The 23,429-nt window shown below is 41.1% G+C and overlaps 1 protein-coding gene across 2 annotated transcripts in view; it reads left to right on the plus strand.

Annotated features, from left to right (window-relative positions):
• The window catches only part of RND2 (Rho family GTPase 2), a 31,142-nt gene extending 20,326 nt beyond the window's left edge, over positions 1-10,816 (plus strand). The window contains exons 3-5 of one of the 2 annotated variants that reach the window (XM_083378402.1): positions 4,374-4,483; positions 6,939-7,073; positions 9,251-10,816. In XM_083378402.1, coding sequence (XP_083234528.1) covers positions 4,374-4,483; positions 6,939-7,073; positions 9,251-9,499 — 494 coding nt within the window. In that variant the 3' untranslated portion in view covers positions 9,500-10,816. The remainder of the gene's footprint in view (positions 1-4,373; positions 4,484-6,938; positions 7,074-9,250) is intronic. The other variant, XM_083378403.1, reaches the window with a different exon arrangement.
• Positions 10,817-23,429: the final 12,613 nt, after the last annotated feature.

Genomic DNA, 23,429 nt, shown 5'->3' on the forward strand with positions numbered 1-23,429 from the left:
ATAGAAGGTATAAGTGCCTTAATGCAGAAAGACTGAATAGAAATTTTGTAGCAAAAACAAAATCAAACTTTCATTTTTTTTCCATTGCAAGCACAAAAGAGCCTTGGTGGAGCGGTGGGCTAATGCCTCCTTAAGTAACACCAGCTGCCTGCAATTAGTGCAGGTTCGCATCCCACCAGGCTCAAGGTTGACTCAGCCTTCCATCCTTCCGAGGTAGGTAAAATGAGGACCCAGATTGTTGGGGGCAATTAAGCTGACTTTGTAATAATGCCGCTGGGGGGGGGGGCGAAAGCCCCAATAAGCAGGCATATACATAGAATGAAAGCTATTGCTAAGCACATTGGTTTGTGCTTAAATTGTAAGCCACCCTGAGTCTTCGGAGAAGGGCGGGATATAAATGGGATAAAAAAAAATTCTTGGGTTCTGTAGAAAAGTTGCAATTCATTTGCAGAAAATCTAAGAATCCATTTCAAGATAGAACAAGTTCTAAGCTTTCTTTCTGTCAGTGTTGTGATGGCTTATAGCTTTTCTGTTTGACAGTTGGTAAAAACTATATCTGGTGGGAGGGAGGACCGATACTGATTTTATTTTTGATAGGATGAAAGAGGCAATGTGGAGCAAAAACAATATTATATCATTCTATCCAATTCTAACTCCACTCTTGCCAGATTTATATTTTGTGTGAAATTCCATTTTAACAACCTTGTCTTCAGAAGCGTTACTATGGACTATTTGATGTAATTTGTGTATTCTCATTTCTTCTTGTTGCAGTGTGAAAAGAAGGGCCTTAAAAATTACTTGTTTCTTGTAATCTATTTTATCTAGCAGCTTCCTTTTCTTATAGATGTTATATAGCAAAAACAGTTGTTTCAGAAAGACACAATTTTTAAGAAATCCATTGTAACTATGAAAGAATAAAATGGAGCAAAAAATTATGCAAAAATATAACTTTTACATAGGATCAGGACAAACAGAAAATCTTAGCATGCAAAAGATTATAATCTCAGCATCATCTACTATTAAAATTATTTAATTTTAAGACATCTATGAAGATTCTCAGTCATCCAGGTCATGGTGGTCCCAAAAGTGCTTTTTCCCCCCAAAAACGCATCTGGACTTTGGTTTTTTCCCTTGAAGATGTTTCACTTCTCATCCAAGAAGCTTCTTCAGCTTTAATTTTAAAACATTACCTTTAACTGAACAATTATGACATGGGATGAGCTCTACCCTTTTCTTATCTCATATTATTTTTTTAAAGTATAATTCTTTGAAAAAAATCAATAGTTTTGGTTTGCTTTTTGGTGCAATTGCTATTGGAGAAAGTACAACTAGGGTGAAAATATTGCTTTTATCTTTAGCTCGGTCCCTTTCATGATCTCTGTACAATGGGGATTGCAAGTCAAGCACAAAACAAGTGCATCCAGGGTTGCATAGGTCAAGAGTATCACACCCAACTCTCATTTGCACTCCAAGTTTTCAAGCTGTTCCATCTGTCATGATTCCTGGTTTTGCCAAATATGTGGCTCCATCTGTTAATGACATCTGGTTCCACCTGCCATTAGCTGTTGTGCCTCACTAGTGCTGTTGGATATCTGCCATCACTGACTGTCCTCATCTGCAGCCAATAGAGACCCATTTGAATAAAGCTTTATGGCTGTCTCTAAATGCTGATCTTGGTGCGTGGCAGTGATTACATCTGAGTTGAATACATAGGGGCTGCAAACATTTGTGACGCTCTTTCTTTTTCTCTGAAGTCATTTGTTCCCTACTGTGCCCCAATCTTCCTAATTGTATCTCTCACAAGTGGACAGTGGAATTACACATGGTGAATTTACTAGCTCTTTTAATTAGATTGGAGAGGATCATTTTGCTGCCCCTTCCCTTGCTTGCTTCAGAAAAATTCAACTGGCTGCATTTCTTTAGATAGTGGGGGACTGTTTCTCAGGCTTCCACTTAATGCTCCAGGCTGCAACTGAGAGGAGTGTGCAGTTTGTATTGTTGTTGGGTTGCATCTTAGTGGAATACATAATTGCAATAAGTTAATTTATGCCCTTGAAACTCAAATATTTTGGCCACCTAATGAGAAGGAAGGGCTCACTGGAGAAGAGCCTAATGCTGGGAAAGATTGAGGGCAAGAGAAGAAGGGGATGACAGAGAATGAGGTGACTGGATGGAGTGACTGAAGCAGTAGGCGTGAGCTTAAATGGACTCCAGAAGATGGTGGATGACAGGAAGGCCTGGAGGAACGTTGTCCATGGGGTCATGATGGGTTGGACATGACTTCGCAGCTAACAACAACAATTTATGCCCCTTGCTGTATGTGTTAGTATTTCAGCTATATAGTATGCTGAAGGGAAAGCAATGAATCCACTCTGAGCTATTTCCTCTCTTTCTAAACAGACAGGCTGCTTTTTCCATGTCATCCAGTATATGGACATATAAATTACTTACATGACACTTGGAATTTGCAGAGCATTTGCAGAGTTTTATCAATAGTCTCACAACCCCATCAAACTCATTTTACAGAAACAAAATTGCTGTTATCTAAGCCCCTAGCACAGGGCTTTTCAACCGGTGGTAATCAGGTTTTTGACACCGTTATATATCGTATATACTGTTATAAAGCACAACGTGTTAAAGTTCTACTGAGGTAAAAAGGCGCGGCAGCCGGTTGACAGTTGACAACTGTCAAAAGGCTGCCGCCCACCCAATACACACGCACGGCGGCCAGCTGACAGTGACAGCTGTCAAAAGGCCGCCGCTAGCCGACCGCGCATGCGCAGCAAATGACAGCTGTCAAAGCTGCCGGCCTACCACGCATGCGCGATGGCCACTGACAGCTCCAGGCTGTCAAAGACCTACCACCAGCTGAGCGCAGAGGCGCGGCGGCTGTTGACAGCTCCGAGCTGTCAGAGCCTGCTGGCAGCGGATTGGCCAAAGCAGCCATGGTGGGAGAACACACTGTTGTGATTGGTTAGTTGTTTGACAAGTTGTGTATAAATAGAGGGAATCCCCGGCTGTTTCCCCGTCCGGTGCCCTTCCTAAATAAAGCTTCAAGAATCAAGCCTGCTGTCTCTCGTGGTCCTTGCCTCACGCTAATCCAGACACCTTTCTAGGTGACTGATGGTACTCAGATATTGCCATATCCTAAAAGTGGTACATCGGTGAAAAGGTTGAAAAGCCCTGATCTAGTATGTTGATTGCAGAAAGGGAAATGAGAAGTTAGGAAGAAGGACAAAAATAGTCCAGAAAAAATAAGAATGTAAAAGGCTTCCCAACTTCATTCCTAGTCATAAATCTGACAGTTCTCATGACAAAAAAAAGTTGATCTGTGTACTTTCCTTTTCTTCGTTCACAACCTTTTTAAGAACATAGGCAGGAAGTGAAAAGGGCTACCTCTCATTCAGGGTGGGGGGGTATGTAAAAATCTGGATATTTTGCCTTTTTCTTGATGATATTGGAATTTCTACTACCAGCTAGACTGCTAATATTGTAAAGAGCTAATGCTGCTAATTGGTGCTGGAGTTTGGCATAGTAGTAAAGGCACCAAGCCAGAAACTGAGAAACCCTGGAATTTAGCCTGCAAAGGTAGCCGGGTGACCTTGAGCCAGTCATTCTCTTTCAGCCCTAGGAAGGAAACAGTGGCAAACCACTTCTGAAATCTTGCCAAGAAAACTTGTGGAACTAGTCTAGGCAGTCACCAAGTAAAAAAAACACGCAAACACACACACACACACACACACACACACACACACTGATGCTAAGGTTGCCAAATGTTCATATTCCTGAATATGAAATTCTTAACTTCAAACCCATATTTTGATATCTAGAATTACATAATGCCTGCAACAGTGTTTTGCATGTGTTTATTTCAAACCTTGACTGAGGAAGCAACCTAGAAGGAGAGAGAAAAACAGCTGGAGCTGAAGATAGAATAAAGTGAAATGTAGAGAAAATTGACAACAAAGGAAGGGAAGGGGATGGGATGGGAAAGAGAGACCGGAATATGAATGAGTGTGAACAGAGATGTCCCAAAGATGCTTTTTCACAAGGCAACTGGACTTTCTTGTTTTTCTTTGAAGATGTTTCACTTCTCAGATGATGTCTTCAAAAAAACAACAACAACCAAGAAAGTCCAGTTGCCTCGTGAAAAAGAATCTTTGGGATAACTATAGATAGACACTGAACAGAGATGGTAAGAGAGAGAGGGTATGGTATTTCTAATTCTGCCTTTTCTGGCATGTGATTCATGGAACTTTTAAGAGAATGTGATGCTCAGATTGGAAAAAAAAAACCCACCCTATCCGCTGTACAATATACAAAGACCATGTTTAGCTGTATAGTTAAGTTAAAACTGTGTCTTTCTCATGCAGGCTCAACATACTATGACAATGTTCGTCCATTAGCCTATCCAGATTCAGATGCTGTTCTTATCTGTTTTGACATTAGCCGTCCTGAAACTCTGGACAGTGTCCTTAAAAAGGTGAGATTGCTAAAAGTGCCACTGAGGTGGAAGATGAAGATGTGATGGGAAAGCTAAGAAGAGCTTATTTTATTTTTGAAAAATAGGTTTTTCTATTGCCTGGGGACAAAGAGGAACTGTCCTTCAAAATCACAATTGTATCACTGTAGTTTAAAAACACTGTATTGCAAGAAATGCTAAACATCTGATTAATAATAGAAAATTGAAATATTGCAAAATTATCAAAATGTGTTATAGAAACACGAAAAGAGCAAATGATGTTGGAAAAATAGCACTGATAAATCCACTCACTGGAGGGTTGCCATTAAGCAGGGATGTCAAACTGGCAGCTCCTTGGCCGGGTGCGTTACGCGCAGGCCAAGCCCACCCCAGCTCCACAAAGGCAATAAATGTCATTATACATCACAATATGTCATGTGATGCGAACGAGTTTGAAATCCATACAATAAACCCCTTATTTGCTAAAAAAATAAACAATTTTGAAGCTCAATAAAGCAAAGCACAATAAAATAAAACAAGGAAAACAGAGCATGTCTCTACCTCAAACTTTGTAGTCTAATTTTGGAAAGCATCCTCGGTTTTTGCACACATTGACAACTTTTACGTGTCTCATGACTGGAATAGTGGTTTCCTACACCAGATACAATTAGTCTTTAACTTATAGCCAGTGGTGGGATTCAGCTGATTCGCACCGATTTGGCAGAACCGATGCCTATTTTTTTGTTTTTGTTGAATTCAGAAAACCAGTTATGATCATCTGTCAGCGTAGAAACTAAAAAAGTGGGAAACGTCACCTAGGGAAAGATACACTACTCTGGATTCCTTGTATTATTCTGGGAATATCAAAGGTAAACTACCTTCGCTTTTCAACAGTAATACAGTAAAATTTGACCGGATTTCCTCCAGAGGAAAGTAGGAGTTTCTGTCAGGGATAGTGGTGTCCTCAGCCACACAGCAGTACCTGGATACGCCCACACTGACCGTTCCGATCCAATTCCCTTTGTTCCCACTTTGTACCAGATTCAATCCCGCGCTGCCCCCTCTGTAGAGCTTGGAATACCTGTAGTCACTGCCATGTCTCTTTGTGCAGGGAAGGCACACATCTAAACACCGTCCCCATGAAAGGACCTCTGGAGCTGCCACAGCCGGCCCCTTCTCCTCCTCTCTGTCTGTGGGCTGCCCCTGAGCTTGGTCCACCGGGAGGAAGAGGTTCCCATGGGAAAGGATCTGGCCCTTCGAGGCTGAGGCAGCAGTGTGCTACTGGAGGAGGTGGGGGCCAAAGCTGTGTGGCGGGGGAGGTACGCACCCACAGATGCTGGAGGGGGCTCTACACTGCCATGGTTCCCTTTCCCGCCTCCCCTTTAGGTGGGGGCTGGAGCACTACTGGGAGGAGAAGGAGCAGGAGGCGAGTGCAGCCACAGCCACTTGGAGCAGCTACGCGGGTTCCTCGCTCTTGCCTTGACTAGACATCTCTACGTCCCGCTCCAGCCTCTTGGCCGGGGCTCTTTTTCCCTTTTCCTCATCCATGGCAACCTCAGTCCCATCATTCCCTCAATATTGCCCTGTTCCCCGCCTTCTGCCATCGCATCTGCCCCCTCTCTGTCTTCTCGAGGAGCCTTTAATGGCTCAAACTCTCCAGCGACCGCCACCTGACTTATTTGTGCCACTGGTGGCCACCACAATTAGCAAAAAAGCCCCAGAGGAGCGCCATGCACGGTGAGGAGGTGCAGGACTTAGGAATAGATGCTTCATCTCTCTAGTTTCCCAATTGGTGCATGTAGAAAAGAGGATGAGACCGCCAGGTATTAGCTGGGGTTGTGGCAGAGAATTGGTTGTTAAATTATTTGAATCCCACCACTACTTATAGCCTTTATAGTGACCCTTATCAAAGTTACAACAGCACTGAGAAAAGTGACTTACACAGCATCCCCTAGGCTAGGTCGTTTGATAAAAAATCTGGCACTTGGCCTCCAGCATGTATTTACAGTGGTTGCAGTGATCCAGGGCCATGTGTGATTGCTATTGGTGAACTTCCCAGCCTCCTTCTGACAAGCAAAGTCAATGGGAGAAGCCAGATATGCTTGACTGCATGCTTCACTTAATTGTAGTGATTTGCTTAACAATGGGAAAAAGGTCATAACAGTGGATGCGACTCATTTAACAATTGCCTTGTTTAGCAATGGAAATTCTAATCTCAGTTTTGTTCATAAGTGGAGGTCTTTGTGTGTACAGAATCTGACATCATAGAAATTACAATTAGCTTCATTGTGTTGCTACTTGTAAAAAGGTCAGGTTCATAACTAGTATCTCCATTTTTTTTGCTGGAGACACAGCTGTGGGGTTTAAAAAAAAAGTGGGATATGGGCATGAGGTGGGATAATTGAGCCAATGGCCTTGCCTAATTATATTAAATCATTTTTAATTTAATTCTTTATATATATTTTTTCTCTTATAGTGGCAGGGAGAGACACAAGAATTCTGCCCTGGTGCCAAAGTAGTTTTGGTGGGTTGCAAACTGGACATGCGCACAGACTTGAACACTTTACGGGAACTCTCCAAACAGCGCCTTATCCCTGTTACACATGAGCAGGTGTTTATTTTGCCTTTAATTAAAGTATGGGTTAGCCTTGGTTAAGCCTCAACTTGCTGCCCTTGGAGCGGGGGGGGGGGGGGGAGGGACTGGGATGACAGAGAACTGATACACATCCCCACGAACACATATTGCAGGAAGTTTGGAACTTAACCTGTGCTAGTTCTGATAGTAGCCATATAAGTTTGCTGATACGATTAATCAGGCTGACTCAAGAGACCAAATCATTTTGTGATGTCTCTATTGAACACCTTATTATGAAAGAACTGCCAAGTGTTAATGTAGCTAAATAGAAATAATATAAGTAGTCCTTGACTTACAACAGTTTGTTTAGTGACTGTTCAAAGTTACAACAGCACTGAATAAAGTGACTTATGACCATTTTTCAGTTGCAACCTTTGCAGCATCCCCATGGTCATGTGATCAAAATACAGATGCTGGTGTCAGAATCCATTTATATCACATTCATAAATGTATGTTTAAAACACCCCCCCCCCCCCCCATATGGATTCTGCCATCTCCGGAGGAAGGATGAGCATATGTGGACTCAGCCTGCCTTAGGTTATTTCAAAGACCAAGGAAACCTTTTGAACTGGGGGGATCAAAAGGGAGGAAGGTATCTGGCTTGTGTTTTCTTTTAATTCTGGAGAGGAAGAAGACAATAACCATAAAGATTCGAAGTTCCTTTTTTTTCTTTCCCACGAAAGGGATGACACGAAGTAGAAGGATGGGGGCTGACAAAATGGGGTTGAGGGAAGGGGGGTTGAACCGGGTACCCTTTATAAAATTTCAATTTGTAAAACAATACTAAGTCCTGTCTTGAATTCCCACAACCAAGCATGTCCTTGTAAAGATTCCTTTTGGACTAGAACTGACTCCAAGAGCTTTTGTCTTCCTAAGACAGGGGTCGGCAACCTCGGCTCTTTTATGACTCGTGGACTTCAATTCCCAGAATTCCTGAGCCAGCATAGCTCCCAGAATTCTGGGAGTTGAAGTCCACGAGTCATAAAAGAGCCGAGGTTGCCGACCCCTGTCCTAAGACGTGGTTTGGGGTGGGTCCTGACAGCTGGGCAACTGGTTCACATTTATGACAGTTGCAGCGTCCCTGGGTCATGTGATCACCTTTTGTGACCTTCTGACAAGCAAAGTCAATGGGGAAGCCGGGTTCACTTAACAACCAAGTTACTAACTTAGCAGTGATTCACTTAACAACTGTGACAAGAAATGTCCTAATATGGGGCAAAAGGCATTTAACAAATGTCTGACTTAACAACAGAAATTTTGGGCTCATTTGTGGTCAAAGGCTACCTGTAATTTGGGCAGCCTAATGGATTTTAATTGATACTGGGCTCTCATCCATATTTTATATTTTACAGTTCTAATTTGGCTCCCTATTTGGATTTAGATTTCTACTGCTTTGGTATTTCAATGCTTCCATTTTAATTGTGTCTCTTTTCTTCCTTTCCTTTCCTTTCCTTTCCTTTCCTTTCCTTTCCTTTCCTTTCCTTTCCTTTCCTTTCCTTTCCTTTCCTTTCCTTTCCTTTCCTTTCCTTTCCTTCCCCTTCCCTTCCCTCCCCTTCCCTTCCCTTTCCCCTGAGTTTCTCTTGATGCCTTTTAAAGCAATACTGCAATCTGCCTTGGCCTACCTATGCAGATGAGCAAAGCTCTGTGCATTCAAAAGTTTCCTGAAATTACTGATAACGGAAAGAGGAGAAACAACAACAATATGAGGTCCAACAATGAAGTTCTAGGGCTAGAGGCTCCATTGCTGCTAATTCCACCAGCAGAATCTTCTGCTCCATATCCCAGTTGCAACCTTCCAAAGGGGAAAGCTGTGCTAGCTTGTTCTTAACCTTCTTTTCCACCTTGACATCCACAGATCCTAGCATGTTTCACACCCTCCCTCTTTTAGACATAGTGCCTCTTGCTCCATTTTTAAAAGACACCCCCTGTATCCTATCTTCCAGGAAAAGTACTAAAATTAATTAAAAGCTGTGAAAGAAACACTTGGAGTAACAGTGTTTGGGGAGGTGATAGGTACTTGTCCAGAATGTGGAGGAGGAGAAGGGAGGTGATTGCAATGCAACAAGCAATTACCAGACTAGGGTGAGGGGAAGAAAACAAAAGGTTGTGGATGAGATTCTGGCATAATGCAACAATGTGTTTTCCCCTTACAGGGCAGCATGCTGGCCCGGCAGTTGGGTGCTGTGGCATATGTAGAATGCTCTTCCAAAGTGTCAGAGAATAGTGTGCGGGATGTTTTCCATGTGACCACACTGGCCTCAGTCAATCGGATTCATAAGCATCTCAAGCGTAGCAATTCGAAGAGAGGACTGAAGCGGATTACGCAGATGCCTGGACGGACAGATTTATTGACTGACTCTGAGATCCGCAAAGACCGGGCCAAAAGCTGTTCGGTGATGTGAGAGCTGGCACAACTGCAGAGGGGCTGAAGTATAGCACTGCCTGTCCATATCACTTTGTGTAGTAACTGGGAATGGAATGTTCTCTGCACTGAGGGCCACATTCCCCAGATGTAGGTCAGAACAAATCAAGGCCTGTCAGGAAGCTGAGTTGGGAGGGATCTGCCTGAAACTGCAAATGCTCAGCATAGTGCAAAAGCATCTAGATGGCCCACAGTTGCACAAAATACAGAAATGCTCAGGTAGTAGACATCTTCCAAAGAAAGGAACACTTCCCCATGAGAAGCACTGGAGGCGATAAATACTTCAAATCTTCTTAAGAGTTATTATTTCAGAATTAGTTTCAAATGTGATGTCCAGACAACCCAAGTGTCTGGCATTTTTGGTTGCTGTGGGGTGTGGCAGTCAGTCCATGCCCACAGCATGTGTGCACATCTATATTTGTGCTCATGCTTGAGGGCAGTCCTGGAATAAAAGAGTTACAGAAGAGTCAGAGCAAATGGTGATCATTTTAGATGAAAAATGGGATCAATTAGGATGGCAAGGGGAGGGGAGAGGGCTGATAGTTTTGGACAACTAAATAGCTCCCAGGGCATTTGACACTGGATTAACTGGCAGGTCAAAAAAGGTGTTTTTTCAAAAGGCAACTGAACTTTCATTGTTTTTCCTCATGTTGTACCATGAGGACTGCAGTCATTCTCCACCATTCAGTCAGAACTGAGAAAGCTTCTGGGATGAGAAGCAAAACATCTTCAAGGGAAAACCAAGAAAGTCCAGCTGCCTTTTGAAAGAGCACCTTTGGGACCACCATGACTTGGATGATTGAGAATCGACATTTGACTGGTCACTTTGCTACTTGGCAGATTTCTGGAAGAGACATCACTACCACCAGAGACCATTGCCAAGAAAGTGGCTCTTTTGGAAGGGTTGGTTTTTATTATCTCTACCAAGGGTGAAAGCTGGAAGGCTCAAAAGTTGTGTCCACTGGAGCCTTTGTTTTCAATAACAGTCGCTGTGGTCTTCGTTTGTCTTATATGACACCTACAAGTCCTTTTTGTCTGCAAATTTGGTAGTCTGTCATGACCATAGCTGCATCATAGGCAAGAATCAGTTCTTGGTCCCCATTCTTGTTTCACGGTCTCCTTTCACGGGATGATGTAAAGGGATAGGATTGAAAGAATGCCTTTTGCTCCTGGGAAGGAGAAAAAAAGGATAGCTGACGGGTAGTAAAATGTCTCTTAACATTGTAAATCATATATTGGGAAATGCATTGCTGTTCCATCTTTTGATTTTGACTGCATTTCTTTGAGGTGGGTGTTGTTGTAGAGGGATAACCTACCTCAGATTGTCAGCAGTTCAAGTCTCCTTATGTTGCTTTGGGACATCAAGAAGCAAAACACAAGTTTTAAAAGGTTTGGATGTAGACCCATAGGAATTCCTTGGGCAAGCAGGATTGAGTGTGGCAGGGCATGTGTCTATGTGAGATAACAAAACAAAATACACTAGACTTTATTAAAGACTCTGCCAGTCAGCTGGGCCAAATCAATGAAGCCAGATAAGAGCTGCTGACTGTCAGCTCAAAAGAAAAGAAATAAGAGTATGCTCAACCTACCTCACAGTGTTGTAATTGTGGAGGAAATGGACAGCCATGTATGCCACCTTTAGCTTCTTAATTAAAAGTCAGGATAGAAATTTAATACACATTGCATGAAATAATTTTTATGCAGTTAGAAAGACTTGCTTATAGAGAGCTTGACCCTCTTCTAAAGGCAGCACAGGGAATGAGGAGGGCCATTCTTTAGACTGAAGATACCCTTGTGCAGTCAGGAACTGGTAGCTTTCTGTATGACACCTCTAAAGGTAAAGGTTCCCCCGCACATGCATGCTAGTCGTTTCCAACTCTAGGGGCCGGTGCTCATCTCCGTTTCAAAGCCGAAGAGCCAGCGCTTGTCCGAGGATGTCTCCGTGGTCATGTGACCGGCATGACTAGACACCAAAGGCGCACGGAACGCTGTTACCTTCCCACTGTAGTGGTTCCTATTTTTCTACTTGCATTTTACATGCTTTCAAACTGCTAGGTTGGCAGAAGCTGGGACGAGTAACAGGCGCTCACTCTGTTACGCGGCACTTGGGATTCGACCCGCCAAACTGCCGACCTTCTGATTGACAAGCTCAGCGTCCTAACCCACTGAGCCACACCATGTCCCTATGACACCTCTACTGCAGTGATTATTCAGCTAGTCCCAAGGACACTGCTGAAGGCTGGTGCACCTAGGGCAGAGATTTTCTTAAGCTGTTTTTGATTACATGAGAGCGGGCAAAATTCAGGCTGCAGGCTTTCATAATTATTTCAATATTTAATGTCTCCTTGGATTGCAGTGTGATCCTAATGTGTCTACAGATACCTTTCTTGGTGCTCTGTGAACTCCTGGCTCCCAGAATCTAAAAGATTCTTAAATTAAAAATCAATGGCATAGAGCGGAACAGTAGCAGCCAGCTTCATCTTTATTCCCAAGAATACTTTGAGGTATTAATGACATTTTTACAAAGGTAAAATAATGATGGTATATTATCTATATAGATGCCACCAAATTATTCTAACTCATGGCATCTTATAATAAAATGAAATACAATTAAAACCCAGATATAATAGCCATGCTCAAAAATACTTAACTAAAATTTTAGTCCTTGGCATTAAGATTGTATGGCACCAGGATCCCATATAACTAAGAAAATAATATTACTAACAATAAATAAAATAAAATTAATAAAAAAGACAAAATGGATTTATGAATGTCTGAAGGAATTTGCTGCTTTCATCAGAAGGATGAAACCAGAAACATGGTAGCATACCAGTAGCTCCATCCTTTTTGCACATGTGTGCAACAACAACATATAAAGACCAGAATTTGTGTTACAACACCATGATATTGTTTTAGTTGTTCTGCCTCATCTGCAAATACCACTGGTTATATGGCTGGGTGGTGGTGGTTAAATTGGATTAGCAGACAATATAACTATAAAAAGAGCCTTGGTGGAGCAGTGGGCTAATGCCTCCTTAAGTAACACCAGCTGCCTGCAATTAGTGCAGGTTCGAGCCCCACCAGGCTCAAGGTTGACTCAGCCTTCCATCCTTCCAAGATAGGTAAAATGAAGACCCAGATCGTTGGGGGCAATAAGCTGACTTTGTAAAAATGCCATGGGGGGGGAAGCCCTAATAAGCAGGCATATACATAGAATGAAGGCTATTGCTAAGCACACTGATTTGTGCTTCTTAGATTGTAAACCACCCTGAGTCTTCGGAGAAGGGCAGGATATAAATGGGATTTAAAAAAAATAACTATAAGAAGTGGCAGCAAGCCAGTTTACCTTCTAATCAGTATTTTGCAAGTAATCATGCTAACCATGGTGGCAAAATTTCTGCTATGGTTGCAAAAGCACACAACATACTCTCAAAATTCTAGTAGTCCAAAAAAAGTCAGGGCCTCCTCTTCAAATATTACATTAAGAAGGACTTCTTTTGAGCAAGTGAAGGACCTTAAAGCTTTAATGATGCAAGTTCTTGAGGAGGATAAATGGGACATTAGTTTTGTATTATTGCTGCTACAGACAAACTGCCTATGAACTGGTCTCCAGATAGGTTGGGATTATGACTCCCAGTATTTCCCTGAACAAAATAGAATAGTGACTGAGAATTCTGAGAGTTACATAATCCTAACTCAACCAGGTAAGGTAGTTCCTGTAGATCTGTTTTTCAAACATGAAAAATTTACAGCATTAAGATATGTGGACTTCAACTCCTAGAATTTCCTAGCTACCATTGACAGCTGTTAGCAATGGGGAGCCCCCACACTGGAAGTTGAAGTCCATACATCTTAAAAGTTGCCAAATATGAGAAACTCTGATGTAAATCATCAGTTGTTTCTGGTCTCTTGTATTGCTTAGAACATGATTTTTAAAAAATGGGCCATTGAAATGGGCCATTGAACCTTTGCTCTGATCTCCCATGAAATGAAAAACTACCCCAGACCTCTGGAGTAAAAGTACACAAAATCAGAAATTTTGCATCCTCCTTGTGCCATGAACTACTATGGATGACTTTCTTCACCAGGAAGAATCTTTCACATGCAGGATTAATAGGGGCTGCCTGTCTTTTTTGTCCCCACATCCTCGCCCAAGGTCCAGTTGTTTCTATAATAGATTTGAATACAGCAACTTCATTGTCTTGGCCTTATATTCCACAGCTGTGCACAGCTGGTGTTTTGGCATTCCTCTTTTTAAAGGCTTGGTATGGTTTGGGATTTTGACATAGGTCTTCTCAGATCACAGGGAACCACAGTACAATTGTGCAAAAATGCAGCCCATCAGCAAGGTCTTTATTTGCCATAATGAGTAGAGTCTGGGAGTGATCATCTCAGACATACTGTAGAACTATTTCTTACTCACTTGAGAAGGAACAGGTCAAATAATGTTGAATTTAGGTGTCCAGTTATTTAGCCAAGGACTAAAATTTTAATATATAGACTGCCTTCCCTAATACCACAAAGAACTTATTGAAGTTCTTCCTTCAAATTGCTTTCCTTGATTGTAACCATGACATGTTCAATATCCATTCTAAAATGACTACAAGTTTGCCAAACCATGTTTGCTTCTCAATTATTTGATGCCTCCTTATTTCCTAAGAAAAACAAGATTCCCGCAATTCTGGGACAGCAGATTTTCAACAGTATTAAAATTAGGATTTAGGAACTTGTCCCCCTTTTTTTGCTCAGACTTCTTTTTCCAAAAAGAGCAATGACGGGTAGCATGAAACCAAAGGCAAAGGTCAACAGCCTCCTTTCTTGACCTGTAGCATAGTGAAAAAGAAATTCTGTTCTTATTGGAAGTCTCAACTAGTTGCTTACAAAGTACTGAAGGAAGGCACCAGGCCCACAGATTGTGCATGCTAGTCCTAAATACTAACAGGTGCCTCTGAGTATGAATGAGTATCTGCACAACTGAATGATGGATTGTGTGTGTGTGTACATGCACACATGGTAGGAACCTGTGTACCCTTCACCTGCCAAAACTTGAGCTGCACTTGGAGAACACTGTGTTGATGACAGCTGCCTGAGCTGTGTGACTGACAAGTTGTGAGATTAAGAACAAGCTGCCATGGTTTTTTCCCCCATGGTGATGAGAACCATCATTATTTATTAACCTTCTTCTTAATGTAATAGTGCAAATGTTACACTGTCTTCATTAATCGTTAATGGTATCCTGCCAATGCAATACTTTTATACAGCTTCATAAATTACAATACAGTTACTAACTACCAATAGACCCCTGATTGGAAAAAATGCATTGGAGAATTTTTTTTAATCTTCCTTATATCACATCACCTTTTCTCCATGTTTACAAGGACATTTTCAAGCAGGACAAATGTAGTTTGTGAGATTGTACAGCACTGATTGTACTATCCCTGGATAGTGGGTAATTCATGACATTACATTTAGGTATTTGACACTTAACATCTGAAAGCCTGTCTCTGCTTGGGATGATATTGCAGTATCCTTGCCAGATGGTATTCTGGCTTTAGTGCCAATAAGGAAGAGAAGTGTAAAAATGAGAGTGGATTTTAGGAGGAGTCCTTCTATTTTACCACCTCTTACTATATTCGATAGTATAGTATCTGCAGTAGAGTCCTTCAGGTTTTTTGGTTCTATAATCTCCCAAGACTTGAAATGGACACTTAACATTAGAACTATCATTAAAAAGGCATAACAAAGAATGTTCTTCCTGCGTCAACTCAAGGAGTTCAGATTGCTCTAGGAGCTGTTGATATTTTACAGAGAAATAACTGAGTCTGTAATTTGTAGTTCTAGAACTGTCTTGTTTTGGTCACCACGATGTAAAAAAGATGTTGAGACTCTAGAAAGAGTACAGAGAAGAGCAACAAAGATGATTGGGGGACTGGAGGCTAAAACATATAGGGAACGGTTGCTGGAATTGGGTATGTGTAGTTTAATGAAGAGAAGGGTGAGGGGTGACACGATAGCAGTGTTCCAATATCTCAGGGGCTGCCACAAAGAAGAGGGAGCCAGGCTGTTCTCCAGAGCACCTGAGAGCAGGACAAGAAGCAATGGATGGAAACTAGTCAAGGAGAGAAGCAACCTAGAACTAAGGAGAAATTTCCTGACAGTTAGAACAATTAATCAGTGGAACAACCTGCCTCCAGAAGTGGTGAATGCTCCAACACTGGAAGTTTTTAAGAAGAGACTGGACAGCCATTTGTCTGAAATGGTATAAGGTTTTCTGCCTTAGCAGGGGGTTGGACTAGATGACCTCCAACCCTTGGAGATCTGACTTTACCAGTGCAGAACAGCCGGGAACTATCGCCATATTTAGGAATGTCAATATAAAGGAAACTCTTTCTACTCTATTTTCCATTCCCCTGTTGAATAAAAAGATTTGGAATGAACTGGAAATGGATCTTTTCAGGATTCTCAGTCAAAATTATTTTTATGTTCATGCATATATGAAGCCTTACTGGCTTCTCCATTCAACATACAGAGAAGGTATAATTCTGGAGATCAGCATCTGACTTCAAGTAGTCTTTTCTTACCTGGAACCTCAAATGGTAAGCATTCTGCCCTGTGAATACATCCTATTAAATGCCTTCTAAGGGCACTTTCACATACCACTCTCTTCAAACCACTTGATAATGATCTGCAAATCTTCACAATTTCCTATTCAGAAATATTATCAAGGAGAACAAAATCATTGCTCAGATTGCTGCAAGTGTGGCAGCATGAAAATCCCTGGATGGTCACAAAAGAAATATTAAAAATTACAGAGTTTTTAAAAACTATACCTCAATGAAACTGTATCTACATGGAGGGAAATATGCAGTGGGGTATCCCAAGTCTCTGTTTTAAGCCCAGTACTCTTCAACATCTTCAACAATGATTTGGATGAGGGAATAGATGGGTAACTCATCAAATTTGCAGATGATACCAAGCTGGCAGGAATAGCCAACACTCCAGAAGATAGGCTTAAGATACAGAAAGATCTTGATAAACTTGAACATTGGGCGCTATCTAACCATGAAATTCAATGGTGAAATAAGGTTGTACATTTAGGCAAGAACAACCACATGCACAGGTACAGTATAGGTGGTACCTCACTCAAAAGTAGTAACTGTGAGAGGGATCTTGGAGTCCTAGTGGACAGTCACTTAAATATGAGCCAGCAGTGTGCTGTACCTGCCAAAAAAGCCAACCCAGTACTAGGCTGCATTAATAGTGGAATAAAATCACATGAAGTGTTAATACCACTTTATAATGCCTTGGTAAGGCCACTCTTGGAATACTGCATCCAGTTTTGGTCACCACGATGTAAAAAAGATGTTGAGGCTCTAGAAAGAGTACAGAGAAGAGCAACAAAGATGATTAGGGGACTGGAGGCTAAAACATATAAAGAACAGCTGCTGGAATTGGGTATGTCTAGTTTAATGAAGAAAAGGACTAGAGGTGACATGATAGCAGTGTTTCAATACCTCAGGGGTTGCCACAAAGAAGAGGGTGTCAAGCTATTCTTCAAAGCGCCTGAGGGCAGGACAAGAAGCAATGGATGGAAACTAATCAAGGAGAGAAGCAACCTATAACTAAGAAGAAATTTCCTGACAGAACAATTAACCAGTGGAACAACTTGCCTCCAGAAGTTGTGAATACTCCAACAGTAGAAGTTTTTAAGAAGAGATTGGACAACCATTTGTGTGAAATGGTATAGGGTTTCCTGCCTGAGCAGGGGATTGGACTAGAAGAACCTCCAAGGTCCCTTCCAAATTTGTTATTCTCTTCTCTTCTCTTCTCTTCTCTTCTCTTCTCTTCTCTTCTCTTCTCTTCTCTTCTCTTCTCTTCTATTGTTGTTGTTAGTTGCGAAGTCGTGTCCGACCCATCGCAACCCTATGGACAATGTTCCTCCAGGCCTTCCTGTCCTCTACCATCCTCTGGAGTCCATTTAAGCTCACGCCCACTGCCTCAGTGACTCCATCCAGCCACCTCATTCTCTGTCGTCCCCTTCCTCTAGTGCCCTCAATCTTTCCCAGCATTAGGCTCTTCTCCAGTGAGTCTTTCCTTCTCATTAGGTGGCCAAAGTATTTGAGTTTTAGCTTCAGGATCTGGCCTTCTAAAGAGCAGTCGGGGTTGATCTCCTCTAGGACTGACCGGTTTGATCGCCTTGCAGTCCAAGGGACTCGCAGGAGTCTTCTCCAGCACCATAGTTCAAAGGCTTCAATTCTTTGGCGCTCAGCCTTTCTTATGGTCCAACTTTCACTGCCATACATTGCAACTGGGAAGACCATAACCTTGACTATACGGACTTTTGTTGACAGGGTGATATCTCTGCTTTTTAGTGTGCTGTCTAGATTTGCCATGGCTTTCCTTCCAAGGAGCAAGCGTCTTTTAATTTCTTGGCTACAGTCTCCATCTGCAGTGATCTTGGAGCCCAGGAAAATAAAATCTGTCACTACCTCCATTTCTTCCCCATCTATTTGCCAGGAATTGAGAGGGCCAGATGCCATGATCTTGGTTTTCTTAATGTTTAGTTTCAACCCAACTTTTGCACTCTCCTTCTTCACTCGCAACAAGAGGCTCTTTAGTTCCTCTTCACTTTCTGCCATTAGAGTGGTATCATCTGCATATCTTAGGTTGTTGATGTTTCTTCCGGCAATCTTAATTCCAATTTTTGATTCATCTAGCCCTGCCTTTCTCATGATGTGCTCTGCATATAAGTTAAATAGGCAAGACGACAGTATACAGCCTTGCCGGACTCCTTTCCCAATTTTGAACCAATCAGTGGTTCCGTGTCCAGTTCTCACTGTTGCTTCTTGGCCCGCATATAGGTTTCTCAAGAGACAAATAAGATGGTCTGGTACGCCCATCTCTTTAAGGACTTGCCACAGTTTGTTATGATCCACACAATCAAAGGCTTTAGCATAGTCAATGAAGCAGAAGTAGAAGTTTTTCTGGAACTCTCTAGCTTTCTCCATGATCCAGCGTATGTTAGCAATTTGATCTCTAGTTCCTCTGCCTCTTCGAAATCCTGCCTGTACTTCTGGTAGTTCTCAATCCACATACTGCTGGAGTCTAGCTTGTAGGATTTTAAGCATAACTTTACTAGCGTGAGAAATGAGTGCAATGGTGTGATAGTTTGAACATTCTTTGGCACTGCCTTTCTTTGGAATTGGAATGTAAACTGATCTTTTCCAATCCTGTGGCCACTATTGAGTTTTCCAAATTTGCTGGCAAATTGAGTGTAGCACTTTTACTGCATCGTCTTTTAATATTTTGAATAGCTCAGCTGGAATACTGTCACTTCCACTAGCTTTGTTGTTGCTCAACCTTTCTAAGGCCCTCTATTCTATTCTATTCTATTCTATTCTATTCTATTCTATTCTATTCTATTCTATTCTATTCTATTCTATTCTATTCTATTCTATTCTATTCTATATTCTCAACCTGTAACAGTTCATTTAGTGTCCATTTGATGTTACAACAGCACTGAAAAAAGTGACTTCTGACCATTTTTTACATGACTATTGCAGCATCTCCATGGTAATGTGATTAAAATTCAGATGCTTAGCAACTGACTCACATGACAGTTGCAGTATCCCAGGGTCATGTGATCATCTTTTGCGAACTTTTGACAAGCAAAGTCAATGGGGAAGTAAGATTCACTTAACTATTGTGTTACTAGTTTAATAATTGCAGTGATTCACTTAACAACTGTGGCAAGAAAGGTTGTAAAATGGGATAAACTCACTTAACAATTGTCTTGCTTACCAACAAATTTTGGGCTCAATTGCGGTCCTAAGTCAACAACTACCTATAGTAACCTGGAGCTTTCTGAGTGTAGAAAGGCAAGAAGGAAACCAAGAACTTGTCAATTTCACTACAGAGTTATTTGCCTGGATTAATGATGGGGAACTAGGAAGCTGTCAAGCCAACATTCCTCCCATAGGACCTGCTAAAGTACTGAAGTTCAAGGATTGGGAGCTGGATTAAGGCAAGAATCCCTCATTGGGGAAATGGCCTACTCGTACCCACAACACTCTAGTTTTCCAGTTAAAAACCAGCTTCAGAGCAATTCCTCTTGTACTGCAGGGTTTAGTTGCTGAAGTGTGGGGTTGGGGAGACACAGCCAATCCCAGAGCAATCCAAACACCTCATCTGGCAATACTTTAAGATTAAAATATCTATTTTAATACAAATTATATTCAGTTATGTGATCAACATAAACTCCTAGGCTCTTCATAATTGTACTATTTCCAAAGCTGAATTCTCCCATTACACTGTTTTGAATCTTTGTGTTTGAACCTAAGACTGCATTTCCTCTTGAATGCCATCATACTGAGTGGTTGCCTCCATATTTTTCAACCTGTTCAGAATATTTTGACCTTTTTAATAACTCTCATGGTATTACTTCCCCTCTTCCCAGACAGTAGGGTTATTATTTTATTTTCTTATGTAAATAATTTATAAATGTTAATATTCTGAATTTTTAGATGTTGGACTTAAATCACAGGAATTTACATTTAAATCTCACTACAGAGCTCAGTGTATAACTTTTAGTGAACTAATCTTTCTCAAAACAATCTACTTCAAAGGACTGATGTGGGAATAAAGTTAGGAGACCTTTATATATACTGTATATATAACATTGAATTCTCAAGGAAAGACACAAATGTTACACATAATTAAACTCCAGTGAACTTAGGACAGCCCTATAAGTCTCAAATTGTCTTTCCAGATTAACATCAACAGTCATTATCTTTATCTTTATCTTTATTAGACTTATATACCGCCCTTCTCCCGTAGGACTCAGGGCGGTTCACAAGGTTTTTAAAATAACAATACAACAATTACAAAAATTAAGAACAGTTAAAATAATTACATTTAAACCTTGAATAAATATAAAACCCCAATTAAAATCCAATTAAAACCCCAATTAATACTCTCAGTCCAGGCCAGAAAGCTCAAAGAGCCAAGTCTTCAGGTCCCAGCAGAATGAGCAAAGGTCAGGGGCAGTCCTGAGCTCTACGGGCAGCTGGTTCCAAAGGGCTGGCGCGCCCACAGAAAAGGGCCACCCCCTGGGTGTTATCCACCGTCAATCTTTTACTGGCGGTACCGAGAGGACCCTCCCTGTGGGAGCGCACAGGACGAAGGGAGCTTGATGCCGGCAGCAGGTGTTCCCTCAGATATCCTGGACCCAAGCCATTTAGGGCTTTATAGGTCATCACCAGCACATTAGAAACAAACTGAACATTGGACCTAGCTCTTCTTTTTAATAACTACTTAATTAAGGATCCTGGGGAAGCAATGGTTCAATAGTTAATGATTCTGCGCTTGTCAGCTGCAAAGTTCAAGACCCGCATGCTGCATGATGGCATGAATGCCCTTCTTGCCCCAGGTCATGCCCACCTAGTGGTTTGAAAGCATGCAATGCAAGTAGATAAATAGATACCACTACTGTGGGAAGGTAACACTGTTCCATGCAGCCAGGCATAGTATGCTCATCACATGATCACAGAAAAGGTCTTTGAACGATGTTGGCTCCCTCTGCTAAGAAACAGAGATGAGCACCGCCCACTAGAGTCCCCAAATGGATAATGGAAACCTTTACCTTTTAATATTATAAATATATTTATTTATAATATTATATATAATTCATTATATTATAATATAATCTATAACATAATACAGTATTATAATATAGGAGATTTTTTGTCAAACATTGTGCAAAGGCTAGTTTCTTAGAATTATTGATGCTATAGTTCAGGATACCATTTTCCATTTTTGATGTGGAGAAAAAAGATCACTGAAAACCTCTGAGCTTTCCCTTGGAAGTCATGAATTTGTGTTCTGAAGAGCTTAATATTCTCACAAATTGTATCAGCTCGTTCTACATCCCGCTTTTTCACCACTGCTGGGGAAGGGTGTAGTAATTACTTCAAATGACCTCAGAAGCTCCAGAATTGAACCAGTGCAAGGAATAGAAAACTTTTCACAGCATAAAATATCAGAGTTGAAAATTACTTCTCCTTGATTGCTACCTGAAACATTCTAGACCGTTCATCGGTCCGCTGTTGCTAATCATTGCTGTGAGTTGTAAGTTGGAACTGCAGTGATCAAATGATGTGGTTTAGCTAACTTTACAACCTACACTAGAGAAGTGATTGTGGATTACGTTTATAGCTTGGCAGCTGGAAAGTTCTGAAATGTTAACTTTTGTGCTCCTGTTATAAGAATGTCCTTGATATCTATGATAGGTAGATGGAAATCTGTCAGCTAAGTGCTACAAACAGAAAAATTGAACCCTCTAGGTTGCTTAGGTCCAGGATATTTGCAGGACCGTCTGCTGCCAGGAATGACTTCCCATCGCCCTGTGCGCTCACACAGAGAGGGTCTCCTCAGGGTGCCGTCGGCTAGACAATGTCGGCTGGCGACCCCTAGGGGGAGGGTCTTCTCTGTCGGGGCTCTGTCAGCTCCCCCGAGAACTTCGGATGGCCCAGATCTCCGGTCCTTTCATCACGACCTAAAGACATACCTTTTCCAACTGGCCAACCTGGACTGACGTTGGGGGTTTTAATTATGTTTTTAATTTTTACTGGTTTTAGTGGGGCTTTGTAAAATTTAATTTCTTTTAATATTTGTATTCATTGTTTTTATTGTTGTTTTTATTGTTGTTAGCCGCCCTGAGTCCTTTGGGAGATAGGGCGGCATATAAGTCCCATAATTAAATTAAAATTAAATTAAATTAAATAGGGATACACTTTCTGCATTTACTAGATTTGTATCCTGCCTTTTGCTTAGGAGTTTGAGCATTTCTTCCCATGACACCAGCCCTCTGAAGTAGGGAGTTGGCTGAACTGACGGCCAAAAACATCCAGGGACATTCCAAAGTTCACAGAGGGCTAGAATCTCCCAAGTGACACTCCAACATTTTAATACTGGCTCTCGTTTCTTTTCATTCCTTTTTTGGTAATTTTTTTTTAGTTTTTATAGAAATACATTTTCAACAATGCAAACACTTTAAAGGGTTTTTATGAAGCAGTAATTAACCATTATAGCAAAGATTTCTTATTTCTAAATCTCTAAAAACTTGTGTGTGAAATATGTAGTCTGAGATTTTTACTAGTTATTTTAAATCAACATTAGAAATTCATCCATTTCGAAAATATCACTGGAAAAAGGTTCCCTGAATTTTGATATGCTGGGTGTTCTGTCCCAGCCTACTACTTCCTTGTTACTTCACAAGGCAACCCCTAATTTAGCAGTAGACTGACTAAATAAACCCCTTTTATTGAAGTTACAGACCTTGTCCACAAACAAAACAGAGCATGAGCCAAAACATGAAATAACTCACTGGTAAAATAAACAGACCATCATCTCTTTTTTTGAATTTTTTTTATTAGTTTTATAGGGTTGGGAGGGGGGTAAGGGGGTGGGATACAGGGAAAATTGGGGGTAAAAGTTGGGTTTCCCCCCAATAACATTCAATGTTTGGCAAACAGCATATTGTCTGGGTAAATATATATAAATAGAAATGGTAAAAGTAATAATTGATAACAAGTATAGTAAATCATATACTATACATAGTATCATAAACAATAGTAAATTTTCAATGTATAGTATTTTTCTTACTCAAATAAATTCAAAATTACATATCACATTCCTTTCTCTCTAACTCGCTTATCTAGCCATTGATAAAATTTATTCCAAGTTCTATAGTAAATTGAATGCTCTTTTTATTTAATCTCTAAAGTTAATCTATCCATTTCTGCACAATCCAATATTTTCTTAATTAATACTTCTTCAGTCGGTAACTTTTCATTTTTCCAGTATTGGGCATACACAGTGCAGCACTGCTGCAGTCACAGGTATGAGGGGTG

Source organism: Vipera ursinii (assembly GCF_947247035.1).
Source record: "Vipera ursinii genome assembly, chromosome: Z".
Classification (NCBI taxonomy): Eukaryota; Metazoa; Chordata; class Lepidosauria; order Squamata; family Viperidae; genus Vipera; species Vipera ursinii.